This window comes from Nyctereutes procyonoides, unplaced genomic scaffold (genome assembly GCF_905146905.1).
Source record: "Nyctereutes procyonoides isolate TBG_1078 unplaced genomic scaffold, NYPRO_anot_genome, whole genome shotgun sequence".
In the NCBI taxonomy this organism is placed as follows: domain Eukaryota; kingdom Metazoa; phylum Chordata; class Mammalia; order Carnivora; family Canidae; genus Nyctereutes; species Nyctereutes procyonoides.
In genome coordinates this window covers 52823017-52841799 of record NW_026575126.1, presented here as the reverse complement: position 1 = coordinate 52841799, position 18783 = coordinate 52823017, and the positions used below count along the sequence as shown (strand labels likewise).

The window sequence follows — 18783 nt, the reverse complement described above, 5'->3', positions numbered from 1 at the left end:
CATACAACATGGAACAAACATTCTTTTTGTGCCTTTAACCTTGATAGTTCCCAGAAGGGAAAATCCGATTGGGTCATTTTTGCTTCCATCCAATATAGAGCATGCCTGATACATAGAATTCCATCAAAATAGTTCCAAGCTTCTGATCTCCATCTAGCCCAGTCTGTTAATGGTTTCTTTCATTGTACCAGGGTGCATGCTGGATTTGCCTTCAAGCCTATGAAACAAGACCTTGTGTGTGTGGGGGGGTGATCTGGTTTGGGACATTCTCTTTACACAAGCCTGTGAGCAGGGCAGGTGTTTCTACTTTGCTGATTGACTCCTCTTGCTGATTCTACATGTCCCTCATCCACGCTAGGACAGGGGCCACCACTTACGAATCTGTTTCATGGTTTCTTAGGGGAAGAGCTGAGAATCCTGCAGCTCTACTCTGCCTGCTATAGAATCTTAAGATAGGACAGCCTAGGTGGCAGTGCGGTTTAGTGCCGCCTGTAGCCCAGGGTGTGATCCTGGAGACTCGCGATCAAGTCCCACATCAGGCTCCCTGCATGGAGCCTGCTTCTCCTGCCTGTGTCTCTGTCTCTGTCTCTGTCTCTGTCTCTCTCTCTCTCTCTCTCTCTCTCTCGTGTGTGTGTGTCTCTCATGAATAAATAAATAAATAAAATCTTTAAAAAAATAAAAAAAAAAAAGAATTGTAAGCTAATGGTTTGCCCAGGTCAGATATCCAAGAAGGATATCCATCTTCTCTTTTTTGCTGTGGTCCTAATCCCTGATCTTGGACCCTCAATGTTGAAGGAATTAGAGCCATACACTTTGCATGACACAATGCACATTTACCCTTCCAAAAATGATGCAGCAGGTAGACAAGAAGGAAGAACCTATACTCCCCACATGAGAATGCAAATCTCTGCCCAGTGGCTGCTCTGTTTTAATTAGGGCAAAAGGGGGGAAATCCATGGCTCTTTGGGGGCTTTAACTGACATCTTATAACTCAGGGATTGACACTGAACCTGGGGCTACAGAGAGATCCAATCAATTTTACATTCTTTTGTGTTTTTTAAGATTTTATTTATTTATTCGAGAGAGAGAGGGAGAGAGAGAGACACACACACAGAGAGAGACAGAGACACTGGCAGAGGGAGAAGCAGGCTCCATGCAGGGAGCCTGACATGGGACTTGATCCTGGAGCTCCAGGATCAGGCCCTGAGCTGGAGGCTGCGCTAAACCACTGAGCCATCAGGGCTGCCCTCAATTTTACATTCTTTAATGACATTCAATGACAACCAATTCGAATACTTAAAATTTAAAGCATTCCCACTAGCCCATATTTCAACACTAAGCACCAACAGAGATTTTGTTATCTAAAGGAGACACTCAGGCTCATTACATTTGAATATCTGATTTCTTCCAATACACAACTGAAATCAAAATAAGTTCTCAAAAACTGGCAGGCCTTCTAAAGTGACCTTTGGAAAAACTAATCAGTTGGGGAAAGCGTTATAAACGTTTTTTCTCCCCTCCTCCCCCCAGGAATAAATAGGCTCTTTACAAAAAACAATTTTTCCAATATTGTCCCAAGGACATGCTGCATAGTACCTCTCTCAAATCCTTAGCTGCTGCCCACTTTCTTAGCTCTCTGAGGGCTCCAGGCTCAAGAGCCAATGACCAGTAGGACTTTTCTCTTGCATGTTCCTGACTTGGCATGTCTCAAATGCCATATGTATTTTAAACAGCACTCAGCACTTTTAGTTTGCTCCCTACAACTTGCTTTTTCTCATGCCCTGCCTTAGCTTACAGCACTTCTGTCTACCCAGTGTCAAAATTAGAAATCTCAAGATCATTCTTGACTCTCTGTTCTCCCATCCAACTCATCACCAGGTTCTTTTGACACCACCTCCTTAAGCCCTCTGCAATCTTCAGTTTTCCCACCCGCTTACCACTGCCTTTGTTCTGGCCAGTGTTCCCTACCTGAAATACTATAGCACCTCCTAGATCATCTGCCCACTTCCTCTGATGCTGTCCCTATAGTGCACACAGAGATATTTTTTTCTAAAATGCCAAGTCTGATCAGGTTACTTCCTGATTAAAAATCCTCAGTGATTCTCTAAGACCCCAAACTCCTTAACATGGCTACAGTGTCCTCCACTGGGTCTAGCTTCAGCCAACTTCCCCACTTTATTTGAGAGCTATGCTTTAGCTCCTGAGTAGTTTGTGGTTGTGATAGGCCACACTGGCTTCAGCCTCAGGGCCTTTGCACTTAAAATTTCCTCTGCCCATAGTGTCCTTCCTACACTTCCTCACCTGGATTGTGAGGTTTAAACTTATGAAGCCACTTTGTCAGGAGGCTGTGTCCACCCTTACTCCCACTTACACTAGCTAGCAGGTCCTCCCATGCTAACGCAACCCTCTGTACACTTCAGTTCATCAGTTCATCACACTGTATTGAAACTGCTTTCAAATTTGTGGGCTCCATGGAGGGGGACCAGGGCCAAATCTCATTCATCTCTTGATTACTAACATCTGGCATTGTGCTTAGTAGGCCTGCATGAGATGCTGAAAGAATGAATGACTGAAATGAGCCCATAATGCTGTGCATGAGTGTGGCAAGGAGAAAAGGGTAAGCTACCTTTAATGGGGAGAAGTCAAAGTGAGGTTTATCAAGAGCTGTCTCTAGGGTCATTTAAGAAGTACCTCTAAAGCAGAGAGGCAAGAATTCTGGGAGCAGGTTAGATGATGATTTCAGGGCAAGATTAAGTGTTCTCCACCTATATCATCATAATGGTTAATATTTTGGGGGCACTTCTGTGCCAGAACTTTGCACATCTTAGGACCCACAGATGGCTGTCCTTGCAGGAGCTCTCAGCCTCCCAGCAGAGGACTCCCTGCCCATCCACAGCCCACTGGGCTCCACTCTGCCCAAGCAACAATGTACATCAGAATTGTTCCCATACCCCAATCAAGCTGGCATTTCCAGTTGGCCAGGGCAGGACGTAGGTACCAAGACCTCAGAGGTGTATACATTCATTCCACCTTTACAGACTTGGTTTGCAGAGCCCCAGAGTTAAAACCGATTTGTAAGTTTTAAAAAGAAACCAGAAAGCAGGACTGAAAATCATAAAGAGTGGATTTGTCTCTACAGATTCTCCCTATTCTGACGGAAACCACCCAGAGCAGGGGAGACGGAAAACCCACCCCATCTCTCCCCTCCAGGAAAAAAGGAAACTTTTTTAGACCAACTTACCCATGTGGTCCATCAGAGCCTGAATCTGGGGGTCAGACAGCCTTGGAATTGAGTCTTAGCCTAACCACATACTAGCTGTAAGACCTCTGGCTTCTGTTTCTTTTTCTTTAAGATTTTATTTATTTATTTGAGAGAGAGATAGCAAGAGAGCATGAGTGGGGGGGCGGAGAGAGGGAGAAGCAGATTCCCCACTTAGCAGAGAACACAACATGGGGCTCAGTCCCAGGACCCCGGCATCATGACCTGAGCCAAAGGCAAATGCTTAACGACTGAGCCACCCAGGTGTCCTGGGCTTCTGTTTCTTGTCTGTAACATTCCTCACCTGGAATGATAGGTAACTCAGAGGTTGTTTCAAGGATTAACAAGGATAATGCAGGTAACACTTCACAACATGGTTGGCACAGTAAGTGCTCAATAACTTGCCATTGTTGTTACCTTGTATCATTACTGTCACCATCACCATCATCACCGTCATCATCATCATCAGCCATCTGGCTGCTTTGGTCAAAATCTCAGTCATCCTTGACTCCTCTCATTCACTCATACTTCACATCTAATCTATCATCTCCTCCCATCTATCCAATCTATCACCTTTCATCTCCTCCAAAATCCCTCAGACTCTGACCACTTCCCACTCCTTCCACTGCCAGTACTATCACCTGGATTAGTACAGAGGCCTCCAACTGGTCTCCCTGGATCCACTATTTTTCCCTTTTACTCTAGTGTTCATATAACATTAAGTACAGTCCAGGTACAAAGTAAGTAGGATCATATCTAATTCTGCCCCAAAGATACTGCCTCCAGTATCTTTTTACAACCCTCAGAGAGAGGAGCCAAAATCTATTAGTGGCCAGTAAGGCCCTACATTGTCTGACCCCCAGGTCCCTCATTCTGCTTCAGGCCAAATGGACTTGTTGTCATTCCTCAAACATGCTGCACATACTCCCACCTCAGGGCCTTTACACTTATGGAAACCGTAAGTGCCTGGAAACTCTCTCCCCCCAGATATCCACATAGCCTCTGTCCCTCCATCTCCCTCACCTCCTTCAGTCTTTATTAAAATGTTTCTTCTCCGTGAGGCCTCCTTTGGCCTCCCTACTTAAACTCAATCCTCCTAACACTCCTAGCCTCCAGCTCTGCTTCTTTTGTCTCCATAGCACTTAGCATCTTATATAGTATATATTTTACTTATTTATTTTCTGCCTTCTCCAACAATAGCAGGGATGTTGATCTGTTGATTGTTAAATCCCCAATACCTAGAGTAGTGTCTGGCACATGGTAGATTCCAGAAAAGATTTGTTGAATGAATTATGAATGATTGGATGGATGGATGGATGGATGGATAAATCTCAATTACTGTTATTGTTAGATCCTATCCAGCTAGCTTTAGGATCCCAGCATTCCCGTTGTCACAGCCTATTTCTCTCACTTTCATTCTAGCTACTCAGGAGCACTGGATTGTGTGTGGAAGCTCTAAAAGTTCCACCATTTGGACGATCATTCCATGTGTTTTTCTTGCTCTCTGCTGCTTGCCTTAGGGACTCTGCTTTGGACACAATGTCAACCAGCAACCCTGAGCCAGGCAGGATTAAATCCACAAGGAAGCCAAGGGATGAGGCCTGAGGGCTAGAGCAGCTGGCAATAGGCCAGCGCCTGCTGGTGATGGATGGGGGGTATCAAAGACAATGATGGTGACAAAGCAGGCAGTGGAGAGGCAAAAAGTAGCATTTCCTATGCATTGATTGGGAATTTAATGAAAACAATCATTCACTTTCGTGTTCCATCGCAGGAACAGGTGTGCTGACTGACTGGTGGGGCATGTGCCAGTTGTCCTGGAGCTGGCTCTCTGGGTTTTGCTTTACAAAAGCCCTCTCTGTTGGACTTGGAAGTTGCCCAGGCAGTGGAGGTGATTTGCACTTTCTCCAGGTGTGCTCCAGATGGACAGAGGAGAAGGATGGGGACTGACACAATGTATTCTGGCTTGAGAAGAAATCAATGACCCCTTGCCCTGGCTCAGTCCACCTGCCGCAGACATCAAGGCAGGGAGGGTCCTGCAATCTCTCAGGGTTATCAGGAAAAAGGAAGGCAAACGTGAGCACCTTTTAGTCCTCTCTCATTTAGGCCAGGAAGGCCTGCTAGGGGCCAGAATTCCATGCCAGCTCCCTGAGGTTTTCCAGAAAGAGGCTCCCTACTCCTAACCCCCACCCTGCAGCCCAGGAATAGGAGGGGCCAAGGAATCCTAATCCAGAGTGTGAGGTCTCTTAGACACCACTTACCCCAAGGGGAAGACTCTGAGAAGGTGGGGGAGCATTGTAACCTCTTCTCACACCTGACTTCCTTATTTGAGACTAAGAGTCCCCTGATGTATTACAAGCAACCACAGGGCAACTGGAAGGGCTCACTGTGGCCTGTAACTCCGGGACTTTCCACCAGATGGCACGCATGCTCCCTCATTCTTTTCTCCTCTAACTTCTGACCACAGAAATTGTACAATAATAATAATAACAGCGGTCCTTATCATGTGCCAGGCACTATGCTGAGGGTTTGACACACCCAGTGTTGGTTAGAGAGGCGATTGAGTACTTCCAGATCCTGGCTATATGTCTCACTGCCACATAGCCCTGGGCAAGTAGGACATTTTACTTCCCATCAGTTTTCTCATCTATGGAATTGAGATAATAACCACACCTACCCTATAGGAATGCTGAGAAGATTAGATGGCTCAATGCATGGAAAGCTCTTAGAAATTAATAAGCACTGTATAACTGATTGTTAAGTAAGTCTTACTTGGCTGAGAACTTTATGGGGTAGTCGATAAAATTTTTCTCATTTTACCCATGAAGAAAGTGAGACTTGCAGATTTGGAACGAGTTGCCCAAAGTTGTATTACTTCCAGTGTTGCTGAGCCCAAAGTTCCCTGAAGTGCCTCCAAAATGGCCAATTTCATGAAATATGTGCCTTGTATCCTGTCAGATTGCTGAAAATTTACCTACTGTAGCAGGGCCTGAGGAAGGCCCAGGAGCTTAGTGGGAGAAACCCAGCTTCCTCCTTGGGAGATGGGGAGTGGGAGAGGCTCTAGCAAGTTCTGATTTATACTGGCTCTTTCAGACAACACATCCTCCAAACAATCCAGGAACCTGGCTAAGGAGTTGGGCAAAGCCGTGGAAGTCATGGGCAAAGGCAAGAATGGGCTCGGCTTTGGCAAAGTGGACATTACAGTCGAGAAGGAACTTCAGAAGGAGTTTGATGTTAAGAAGGCCCCAGAGTTGAAGCTGTTCTTTGAAGGCAACAGGTCGGAACCCATCAGTTGCAAAGGTAACTAATGCTTGTGTGTCAATCAAGGTAGTGCTAGCTATGGAAACACAAACACCAGCATTTCAGTGGCATAATATCAAGGACCCAGGTTCCTTCCAACTTGCAGCTTTGCCTTCCCTTAGGGCTTCTGAGCTCCCTGCCATTTTCTGTATCTAGCCAGCAGCTGGGGCAGGAAGGCAGAGGGTTGCCACTGATGTTCATGATCCAGGCTTGGGAGTGGCAAACCTCATATCTCTTTCCATTGACCAAAATTCTAAGTGGACCCACTCAACTGAATGGCTGAGCAATATGGCCCTGATCTGTGTCCATAAGGAAAAATTTAGTGAATACATAGCTGCCTCCACCACAGCTTGCATCTTAGTTGATGAGCCGTAGAAGCACCATGAGGTGGGAGATAGTGAGATGCATGGTTCGTAAGCTGCCAGAGACCAGAGAGTGAGTTCCTAACCCCACATCCCATCTCCCACCCCAATCTTCTACTTTAGAATGATTTTAGCAGGGTCCTAGGCCAAAAAAGGGGAGAGTAGGAGATGATGAAACAAGACAGATTTGGGACAGGGTGACTACCAAACACTTTAGCTTCTATCATCCACTTCATTCATTAACTTGTTCATTCATTTATTCAACACTCTTTTATTGAGAAACTACCATGCCTCAAGCCCTACCTTGGTGTCAAGGATGCTTGAAGAATTATGTGACTCAGTGCGGCACATGGTAGTCCTAGTTTTTAAAAATGCTAAATACATAAATGCATAAATGTGTACAAAATTGATGGATGGATAAAATGAAACTGACAAATGCCAATGTGTCCAGCACAGCCTGTACTATGCTAGTAGAAAGTTCCTAATACATGTGTGAATGATTGAATCAGGAAACTGAGATAGTTTTTTGCAGGGTCTGGCATTTAGCAAGTCTGAAATAAGCCTGTTGCAGAAACCAAGAGTGCCACCATCTGCAGGTGCCACAGGATGCCTTGCAGTTCCCTGAGTGGACACAAGGGGGCATGAGACACAGGCCAGACTTGCCAGCGAAAGTGCAGCAAAAGCGCCAGCCTCAGGGTGGATTACAAACAAGACCAGGCAGTGCAATGGCTCCCCTGGAGGCTTGTGGGACAATGGGGGAGCGGGGTTGACAGTAGTGAAGAGTGGGGCCCCGAGGTGAGGTCTGGCTCCTCTTGAATAAAGGTGACAATGTGGCAACTTCCAGACTGTCTGAGCCCCTTTAGGTAGGAGCTGGTGCCTGGGACCTCCTCTATTCATGCAGGAAGCTGCAACACTGCCTCCCCTAAGCAGTTTCCTTTGCCCACATCAGGGTGCCTGCCTTCCTCTGGAGTCCCACAGCACCTGTGCTTCACCTCAAGGCCCTCATTTCACAGAACCATATCTGTTCTTCATTGTCTAGAAAGAGCACAAGGGCAAGAGTTGATCTCATTTCTTTTCCTGGGTGCTCTAAAGAGGTTGCCACAACTGGCAGACCCCAGCTGGCTTTAAATCCTTGCCGTATGCCTGAAGAACAGTTCCTTCCTCTTGTCACATTTTATTTTCCTCGTCTGTAAAATGGGGATGGTGGCAGTATCTACCTCCTAGGGTCACAGATTAGGTGAAACAAATTTGTAAGGGACAAGCCCCGACACATATCTGAACCCTTTACTGTGCTCTAGCACTATTCTGGCCCCTTTTACCTATATCACAGCTACTCAGTGTAGCAGGTACTTTTACAGATCGGGAATTGGAGGCATAGAGAAGTAGAACAACTTCCTCCAGGATCCCCAGCTAATAAGCATTGCATTAATGTTTTGCAATAATAAGCATTGCAAAAAATGTTTTCTGCAAAGGACCAGATAATATTTTAGGCCTTTCAAGCCAGACTATCTCTTTTAGCAGCTACTAAACTCTGCTGATGGAATAGAAAAGCAGTCCTACGTAAACAAATGGGTGTGACTGGGTTCCAATAAAACTTTATTTATAAAGTCAACTGCAGGTCAGATTTGGCCCTTGGGCTGTCATTGACCAATCTCTGCTCTACGTTGTGCTGCACTCAAAGTAAATGGCAGATGTGGTTCTTATTATTATCAAACTGTTAGTTTCCGGACCCTTGTGCAGTGCCTGGAACACTTAGGTTCTTCCTGAGTAGTTTTTGAGTTTGAGTGGGATAGAATTGCAAGGGCTCACTGCAGGCAGTCTTGGGGTAAGGAGTCAGCCCATATTTCTGTCTTGCTCATCCCTCTTTGTCTTCAGTATTATCCCCAACCAGGGAAAGAAGCAGTGGGATGCTGGGAGGGAGCCAGGGCCTGGATTTAGAACAAACACTAGTTATAAGAATTTGAGCCATGGCAGCCCAGGCGGCTCAGCGATTTAGCACCTGCCTTCAGCCCAGGGCCTGATCCTAGAGACCCGGGATCGAGTCCCATATCAGGCTCCCTGCATGGAGCCTGCTTCTTCCTCTGCCTGTGTCTCTGCCTCTCTCTCTCTCTCTCTCTCTCATGAATAAATAAATAAATAATCTTGAAAAAAAGAAAAAAAGAATTTGAGCCAGTCTTCCAATTTCTCATTTCCTAAAGAGTTCTGCCAATTTGACAGGGCTTCCCTGAGCTAAGAGGGGCAACAGAGCTTTACTAGTCTCCTGTACAAGCTTTTCTGAAAACTTTTCCAGGAGACACGTGGGGCTTAGTCCTTGCTGGGTCAAAGCTATAGTTCTGGTTCTCCTCTAGTCTCCCAAGGATTGATGGTGGCAGACTCCCTGGAGGGAGGGGAACTCAGTTTAGCTTCAGGGCCTCAGTTAATGATGCATTCACAGCTTGTGCTTGGAAATATGCAGTGGGGCCACAGCCCCAGTCAATCATTGACATAGTGTTCACACCTCAGTTATTACCATGTCCTCTGGTTCAGAGCCAAGTGCCAGGGAGACACCTGCCCAATAGAGGCAGTGACTGATCTGCAAGTAAACAAACTATTTGCCAGATTCAAACTTACCTTGGTCCCATGGGTTCAGAGGGGCAAACAGAGCTCAGATATCCCAGAGAAGATGGCTCAAGATCAAGTTCCTTCAAGCCAGCTTATGTTATGATTTATTCACCTCATTTATTCATCCTATAATTATTTCCTGAGCACCTAGTACGAGCCAGACATTACAGGAGCTAGTGAGCAAGCTAGCCAAAAATCACAATTTCAGAAAAAGACTGACTCGATGAATTAAATGCAACAGGTCATAAACTAGAGAATGATATGATTGATGGGTTTGGGGGTGGTAAGAAACACCCAAACCTCAAACTAAATAAGCCAGAAGAGTTACCCTGGCTGCTGAGGAGAAAGCGGCCCGGGCAGAGGGACTGGCAGATGGCAAAGTCTGGTGTGCTGGAGGAGGATAGGGTATGAATGCCGTGTGGACCATAGGAGACAGTGGCACAAAATGAGATAGGAGCGATGGTTCTGATGACCTGAAAATCAAATGCATTTGGAGGGTTTTTGCTCACCTTTTTTCAGTATTCTCACAACTTTGAAACCTGTCCCTTCCAGAGCACTTACAACATAATTTTTTTCAGACAAATGCTTATAAGGGAAACTTTCCATGATATGTGCCTGTTTCTTCCTGAAAGATGGCTTGGAATGTTGAAAATAGAAATTCAGCTTTGGGGCTGAATCCAGGAGGGAGAGGGGCACTGCAGCAGGGTGGAGTGCTGTGGTCTGAGGGTGGTATGGAGTGTCCCCCACAACCCTTCTCTGTCCCTTGAGGCCAGCACATCGTCCTTCTATGAACTTCTATTGGCCTGACTCATTGTGGCTTTTAAAATGGCCTACTCAGTATCTGCTAATGCTGAACACAGCATCCCCTATGACCAGAAATTCTGCTCCTGGGCATGTACTCAACAGAAGTGCATGCAACGTGCCCCCAGAGACATACACGAAAATTAATTCTTAATAGTCCCAAACTGGAAACAACCCAAATGTGCACCAATAGAGGATGGATAAATAAATTATAGAACATTCACGCAACAGAATGCTACACAGAACATGCAACAATATGGATGAATCTCAGGTAACAAAGCCAGATTCCAAAACACGCACTGTGTGATTCCATTTGTGTGAAGTTCAAGAGTAGGCAGACTAACTCATGCTATTAGAGTAGCAGTTACCCTCAGGTAGGGGTGGGTTAGGGGCTGGGAGAAGGCACAAGGGGTCTTCGGAGGGCCTGGTAATGGTCTATCTCTTGATCTGAGTGGTATTCAGGTGTGTTCATTTTGTAAAAATTCATCAAACTATACATTATAATTTGTACACCTTTCTGCATGGAAATATATGTCCTTGTAAGTTTTTTAAATGGCCTTATGTTCTAAGGAAATGTAAGCAAAGATGCTGAAAATAGAGTCCTTTCCAGTCGATTTACCAATTCAACACACATTCATCAAGCCCCATGTTGCAATTTGTCCTGCACAGGCTGCTTGCTCTGCCCAAAAGCTTTTCCCTCTCCTTCCTTGTCCAGTTCTGTTCTTCTTGTTCTTACTTCCTTATTAACTCCTAATGTGTCCTTCAGTTTTCAGTTCATAAGTGATCTCTTCTGGGAAGGCCCCTTGACTTCACAGTCTAGGACATGTATCCTTGCTACAGGCTCACAGCACTTTGCTTTTGAATACCTACTTAGGCTCTGATTATATACTTGTGTAATTATTTGACAATTGTCCTACTCAACAGAATGAGAGCTGCAAAGCAGTGAATGTGTTTGTTTCTGCTCACCATTATATCCCTGGGACCAAGCACAACACAATAATAGGTACTCAGCACTTTTTTGTCAAATGAATGAATGAGTGAAGGAATGAATGGTGAGTAAAAGAATAAAGGCCTATAGATATAGTCCAAAGCTACTCACAACAAACATTGCATTATCTCAAAAACTCAGTTTAAATGTTCCATTCTATAGCAGTCTTTGATAGAAAATAATACTCTACATTATCTACTATCATGTAGAATTGATGATCCTAAAAAACACATGTCCACCTGTAGCCTAACGTACTTTCTAGCACAATGTTTCATCTCCCCAGATATGGTATATGTGTCTCAATTTTAGAAGCTAAGATTTTTGTGTGCTTGGCAACCCCCTCTATGATAGCTGAGAAATAGAAGTCAGGCTCTATGACCTTAGGGGACATCTGTGCTTCAGCTAAGGAAGTGGAAGCACAGACAATAATGGAGTTTTCCCAGAGTCATAGAGCTAACTGGTATTTTTATTACATTTCATTCATTTATATTTTTTTAAAGTAAATTAATTTTCTTGTCACTTTGGAAGGTAAGAAAAGAAGACTGGGCATGCTTCCTCCTGGGTTTGATTCTCAGGTTCACTAGTAATAGGTAGCTATTGGCATGTCTAACCTCAATTTCCTCATCTTTAAAACGGGGAGAGGAAGAATATCTATCCCATACGGTAGGGTGGTTGTGGGGATGTAATACATGCAAATTGCTCAGCTCAGTGCCTTGTCCTTAGAAAGTGCTCCATGAAGTTTAACTGCTGCTATAAATGTTCACCTTTGAGGCTGAGACTGGAAGGAGTGAAAGGAATGACCTTGGCCTTCAGTGGGTGGGAGCTCAAGACCAGATATTTCTGTTCATTAAACATGAAGAAAATAGGCCTTGCTCCAGTTCAGGAGGAAAGTGCTATGGGATCCATTTCACGGTCTCTCTCTCTCTCTCTCTCTCTCTCTTTCTCTCTCTCTCTCTCTAGGAGTGGTTGAATCTGCTGCCTTGGTCGTTTGGTTGAGAAGACAAATTAGCCAGAAAGCATTTTTGTTCAATAACACCCAGCAAGTGTTAGAGTTTGTGAAATCTAGGCCCTTGGTCATTGTTGGCTTCTTCCAGGTACTGGGGTCAAGGGGTGGGAGGCGGCTTTTCAATTGGTGAGGATTCCTGTGTCTGGGAGGGGATGAGGGTGGGGAGAGGTCTTTCATTTGGGTTAATGCCATACCCATTCTTCCTTTTCCAATGAGCTGGTTTTCTGGGTAACTGCAGTGTTAAAATGAAGAAGGAAAGAATAGAGGATGACCAGAAAGGTGGATAGGAATGCAGAGAGAGGGGAGATTAACATTTTTAAAAATGGTTTTGATATTATAACTGATCTTGTGGAGGTCTATTTAGAATATTGCTGGATAACGAATAATTTGCAAATTGCTTTTCCTTGTGGAGAATGAGTTTCTTATATGTCTTTACTCATTTCCTGGAACTTGGATTGCTCCTCCCTTCCCCCCAGTGGAAGTCAGAACTTTGGCATTATATTTTTACTTGGGGAGAGTATGTACCTTTCTGTCTCATCTCACTTTTTGACAGTGTTTCTAGCCCTGATTTTCTTGAAGTTCTAGAATGAAGTTTGTGACTACAGCCATATCTTGATTTCAAGTTTATATTTGGTGATCTATGTGGTCAAATCATTTGCCGCCTCTGAGAGCAATTAAAGGAATAAAATGCTTAAAAGTTTCAACCTGTGTGTTAGAACAGCCTCACTCCAAGAACTTGGAAAAAGTTGAGCTTCTCAGTTCTTTTCATTAATTTCTGTAGATTTGCCTATTTTGGCCTTAGTCATAGCCATAGAAGTATTCTGAGTATGAAACATTCACGAAAGGGGACTTAGGGAACCCAAGAAAACCCCAGAACTTGGAAAGGTGAGGAGATGAATTGGTCACCATTTCCACCTTGACCTTAAATAAGCCAGATGTTTTGCTTTCTACCAAAGCCTCACCAACCATCCTTTCCCAAACAGGATTTAGAGGAAGAAGTGGCAGAGTTGTTCTTTGATATGATCAAAGACTTCCCAGAACTAACATTTGGAGTGATATCAATTAGCAATGCCATTGGGCGTTTCCATGTCACCCTTGACAGTCTTCTGGTATTCAAAAAGGTAAGACTTGCATACTTTTGCTAGTTAAGGGTCTCCAGCTCAAAATAGTGGACTATGAATGTATCTATAGGCTTTGAGTACAAATTCTGCTTCTGCCACTTGTGAGCTAAGTGGCATTGGACTAGGCAGCTTTTGTGAGATCACAGTCTCCCAGAGTTTCTCTGGCCTTTCTAGACATCTTCCATTGTAAGTTCCTCCTCTTTTTTTTTAATCAGTAAATGCCATTCATGAAGGCTCAGTCCTTTGCCCTGTGTTTTCTTGTAGTCCATGCTCTCCCACCCACCCTCCATCAGCAATTGCCACCCATACACCCATGACTTACAAATCTCCATTTCCAGCCAGACTTCTCTATCTCCAGACTTTCATATCCAACACCAGATTTCTCAACATGACCAAGCCTAACTTCATAATCTCCCTTCCAAATCCTCTTTCAGTGTTTTTTTTTCCTCTCAATGAATTGCATCACCATTTCTCCAATCTCCCATCTGAGCAAAGCTGTAATACCCAGGCATTATTCTAACCCTTCCCTCTTCTCTACTCTTCATAACCAGTCCATCGCCCCAAACCCACCAATTTTAAGTTCAAAATATCCCTTGAGCACTGAGGGGGGCACTTGACGGGATGAGCACTGGGTGTTATTCTGTATGTTGGCAAATTGAACACCAATAAAAAATAAACTTATTATTAAAAAAAATATCCCTTGAGTTTATCTATTTCTCTCTATTGCTACCGTCCTAAGTCAAGTGACCATCATATCCCATAGCCTAATGCAATATCCACCCCACTGGCCTGCCACATTCTCTCTTATCCTCTGAAGAGTAATCTTTCCATAACTCAGTGTGATGGCCACCTGCCTGCTTCCCATCAAAAGCACTTTAAGGCTTCCTATTATTCTTAGGATAAAGACTCAAGTCCCTAATAAGGCCCACAAGGCTTTCCATCGTCTAGCCTCTTTACACATCTTCCTCTTCTCCCTCCCTGATCTGAGATTAGATCATCTGAGCTGTCTGATATGGCAGTTGCTAGTCCCATGTGACTATTTACATTAAAATTAATATTTTAGTTCCTCTATCAAAATAGCTACATGTGGATAGTGGTATCTATTGGACAACATAGATATACAGAGCATTTCTGTCATCACAGAAAGTTTATTGAACTGTGTTACTCTAGACACTGTAGTCTGGTTCCTGGAACATGCCTTACTCCCTCGCCACAGAAAGCCAAATCCTTAAAAAAATCATGTTATTTATAGATATGGGTTAGATTGGGTTACTTGCCCAAAGCCACATAGGAGATAGGTAAACTGATCTGCTTAAGACTGTGAGTCACTACATTTTTATTTGGGCTCTTAAAAGTCATTATAAGGTTTTAAGTTGGAGAATAAAATAACTTGATTTGTGTCTTTGAATGAGAAAACAGAATCCAAAAATAGATCCAAATATATATGGAAATCTAGTATATGCTAAAGATATTTTAGATCAATAGGGAAAATATGTTATTTAATGACTAGAGTTGAGAGAATTGGGTAGCCATTTAGAAAAAAAAAATAAAGCTAAATCTATATATCCTCCTTCCACTGAATTAAATTGCAGATTGATTTCTGATTTAAAAATATAACAAAGAAACCATGGGAAGACTAGAAGATGCCATGGGGGGGTGGGGGGTTGCTTTCTAAACTTGGAGTTGGAAAGCCCTTTTATAAAGCATGATAGAAACCCCAGAAACTATGAAAAGAAATACTGATAAGTTTGGACCACATAAAATTTTTAAAATTCCACAAGAATAAACCTCAGCACAATATCAAAAGCCAAAGATCAAACTTGAAAAATGCACTTAGGACAGAGTCAGTCTATTTTAATGGATAAAAGCATGAGCTCTAGAGTCAGACTGCTGGTTGGGATCACTAGCTAAGCAACCTTGGGCAAGTCACTTCACTTTTCACCATATGTTCTCAACTGTACAATGGGAGAAATAATGATTCATAGCTCAGTGAGATGTAATGAGGATTAAATGAATTCTTGCATATAATGTATTTAGGATTATGGCTGGGACAATATGAGCTCTCAATAATTCTGATTAGTATTATCAGACTATTGTCATGACCAGAAAAGAGTTTCAGCTTTGTTCAAAAGACAACAGGGGTGTACCTCATTGTGGTTTTGATGGCAAATGATGAGGAACATGTTCTCATGTGCTTGTTGGCCATGTGTATGTCTTCTTTGGTGAAATTTCTGTTCAGGGGTAATGGAAGGGGAGGTGGGCAGGGGGACGGGATGACTGGGTGATGGGCACTGAGGGGGGCACTTGATGGGATGAGCACTGGGTGTTATACTATATGTTGGCAAATCAAATTCCAGTAAAAAAAAAAAAAAGGACCATGGGCTGTGACGTATTTGAAAAAGAATGACATGAGTTGTTTTTCTAAGAGCATCACTCTGGCTAAAGGTGAGGGGAGAAAAACAAGGGGAGAAATTGGAAGATTATTAGGTAGCTTTAGTAGGAATTCAGGAAAGAGGTTTGGACTAGAGAGTAGGCTCAGTGAAGGCAAAGAGAAAGAGACAGAGTTAGGAGAAATCAGCCAGAGAGAGCCAAGTCTTTGTTCTCCATCCCCCAAAGATTTTGATCTCGGGCCACAGAGAATTATTTCTTTCCTTGTGTTAATCCTGGTCCTTCTGAGAAGCAGTCGTCAAGCAGGATTAGGCATGCAAAAGATTGGAGAAAATGCCTATGAAGGGAAACGGAGGGAGCTGGAGGAGACGCATCAGGCCATGATGTTGGTGTGACCCTTTGGAAAGAAGGAAGGTCCCCTGACTGTAATGAAGTTCTAAGAAAGCTGGACAATGTCACCTACCAGAGAAGTCCCGCATCTCCCAGAAATGAGCTTGCCTTAGTATCCCTGACACAGTGTCATTGGTTAGGAGCAGTGGGTAAGAAACTGCTCAGCATTAGCACAGCTATTTGGATGGATTTCAAAATGAAACAACTCACTGACCATTGACTATACTCCCTGCTTTGTAGATTGGAAATTTTAACAACCGCCACAGACCCATATTCCACTCACAGGCTAATAATCTGCCAGGCCGTTCATATTTACCAAATACCTAGATTATGGATTACACTTGTCATTATGGTGTTCTCCTTTTGTCCATGGGAAAAATTGTGCTATTTATATTTATTAAGTGTCTACATTATGGAAGCTACTGCCCTCCAATGCTTTTTTCTTTTTGTCCAAGGGAAAAATTGTGAAACGCGAGGAGCTTATTAATGACATTACCAACAAACAAGTCATCAATCAAGTCATAAAACAGCACCTCACAGATTTTGTTATTGAATACAACACTGAGGTCAGTAAGCCAAAGGGTCCCTGGGAGAAGGGTGGGTGGGGCAGCTGTGTGCATGGATGAACTGTTTTCCTGGTAATTTCAGAACAAGGACCTGATTTATGAATTGCATATCCTGAATCACATGCTGCTCTTCGCCTCCAAAAGCTCAGAATCATTTGGTATGATAATGCAGCATTATAAGTTGGCATCAAAGGAATTTACAAACAAGGTTTGTGGAAAGTGCTATTGCCCTTGTTGGATGAGTATCCAGGACCCATAGACACTAATGCCCTTTGCCTGCCCTTCTTATTGTAAATTTTAAAAGAGTGATTTGCATATTCATCTGCATACAACTGTCCTTATTTACATATGGATACTACATATTATTTCCCACTTAAACCAGCTTCCTACCTTCTTCCTGCCCAGTATCTCTTCCTTTCTTGCCATACCTATGCTTCTTCTTCCCTCATCTTTATGAAAGTCTACTTGGGAACATGATGGTTTGGCTGCTTTTTTGATGAACCAAGCTCTAGCAAAAGAGAGTGACTATAGTGCAGGTGGTCTTTGACCTAGAAGTGAGGGGGAGGAGAGATTACCTCTGCCTGAGGTCAGGGAGTAGGAACAGGCTGAAGGTGTGAAGCAGCACAGATTATCTGATAAGTGACTGCTGAGACTCAAAGCTTTAGCATTGCAGACCTGGGTTCAAATTCTCTTCCTCTTAGAAGCAATTTTGTCATGAGTTTCTTAGCCACTTAGTTTCAGTCACCTTATGTAAAATGGAGAACTGCATGAAAGAATTAGAGGTGCCACAGGTAAAGCAATGAGCAAATGTTCAGTGATTGTGCTATTATTATTATTGCTATCATTGTTAGAAACAAATCTGTTTTTTTCAAGCACTATACCTATATGTACCACCACTTGAACTATGGGGGCCATTTACTTCACTTGTCTCTTATTTTTTATAAGAAGTATGGTAATGGGGATCCCTGGGTGGCTCAGTGGTTTGGCGCCTGCCTTTGGCCCAGGGCGCGATCCTGGAGTTCCAGGATCGAGTCCCGCGTCGGGCTCCCTTCATGGAGCCTGCTTCTCCCTCTGCCTGTGTCTCTGCCTCTGCCTCTGTCTCTCTCTGTGTCTATCATAAATAAATAAATCTTAAAAAAAAAGGTATGGTAATGGCAGATTATTTTCCTTTTGAGGAAAATTACTCTAAAATTCAAATGAAATAATTAAAAACTATAAATAAACACACAGTAAAGCCACTAGGGCATGAACATATTTAATGTTCATGCTACATCCTGCCACACTATTCTCCAGGAAGTTTATTCCAATTACAGAAATACTTCTTGTAAATATATTTCCTGGTGTATTCAATTATAAATTTTTGAAGTAATTCAGCTGATCACAATCTGATTGCTTCCCTGTACTTATGTTATACTAGTCAATATGTAGCCATATTTCTTACAGATTTTTTTAACTCTTTAATCTAGGTGAAGTTTGTGTTGGCATATATTGTGAGATAAGTTTCTTTTTATATATATATATATTTATTTGTGATAGTCACACACACACAGAGAGAGAGAGAGAGAGAGAGAGAGAGAGGCAGAGACATAGGCAGAGGGAGAAGCAGGCTCCATACACTGGGAGCCCGACGTGGGACTCGATCCCGGGTCTCCGGGATCGCGCCCTGGGCCAAAGGCAGGCGCCAAACCGCTGCGCCACCCAGGGTTCCCATGAGATAAGTTTCTAAATGGCCTTTACACTCCACCTATCTAGCTTCCTGAATGCCCTTTACTGATAGTGATCCATTTTAGAGTCAAAAATAAATGGATGATATTATAAGAGGTCATTCCCCCATATCTTATCTTGTTCACAGCTAGTCAATATTTGTTGAAAGTATGCCAGTATGGTTTTAATCTGTTGCTTCGTTTTCAACTCCTCAGCAGAGAGAAGGGTGTCAGGCACATAATAGGGCTCTTAATAATTTGACGGATGAATCACCTGAGGGTATCAGCATTTGCTGTGGCC

At 43.4% G+C, this 18783-nt stretch overlaps 2 protein-coding genes across 2 annotated transcripts in view; one reads left to right on the top strand and one right to left on the bottom strand.

The window, feature by feature from the left end:
- ACSM5 (acyl-CoA synthetase medium chain family member 5) overlaps positions 1-18783 on the bottom strand; it is a 256139-nt gene that overhangs the window by 54996 nt on the left and 182360 nt on the right. The gene's annotated exons all lie outside the window — the stretch shown is intronic.
- PDILT (protein disulfide isomerase like, testis expressed) overlaps positions 1-18783 on the top strand; it is a 34168-nt gene that overhangs the window by 4893 nt on the left and 10492 nt on the right. The window contains exons 2-6 of the mRNA XM_055341017.1: positions 6350-6556; positions 12269-12402; positions 13298-13435; positions 16669-16779; positions 16862-16987. Coding sequence (XP_055196992.1) covers positions 6350-6556; positions 12269-12402; positions 13298-13435; positions 16669-16779; positions 16862-16987 — 716 coding nt within the window. The remainder of the gene's footprint in view (positions 1-6349; positions 6557-12268; positions 12403-13297; positions 13436-16668; positions 16780-16861; positions 16988-18783) is intronic.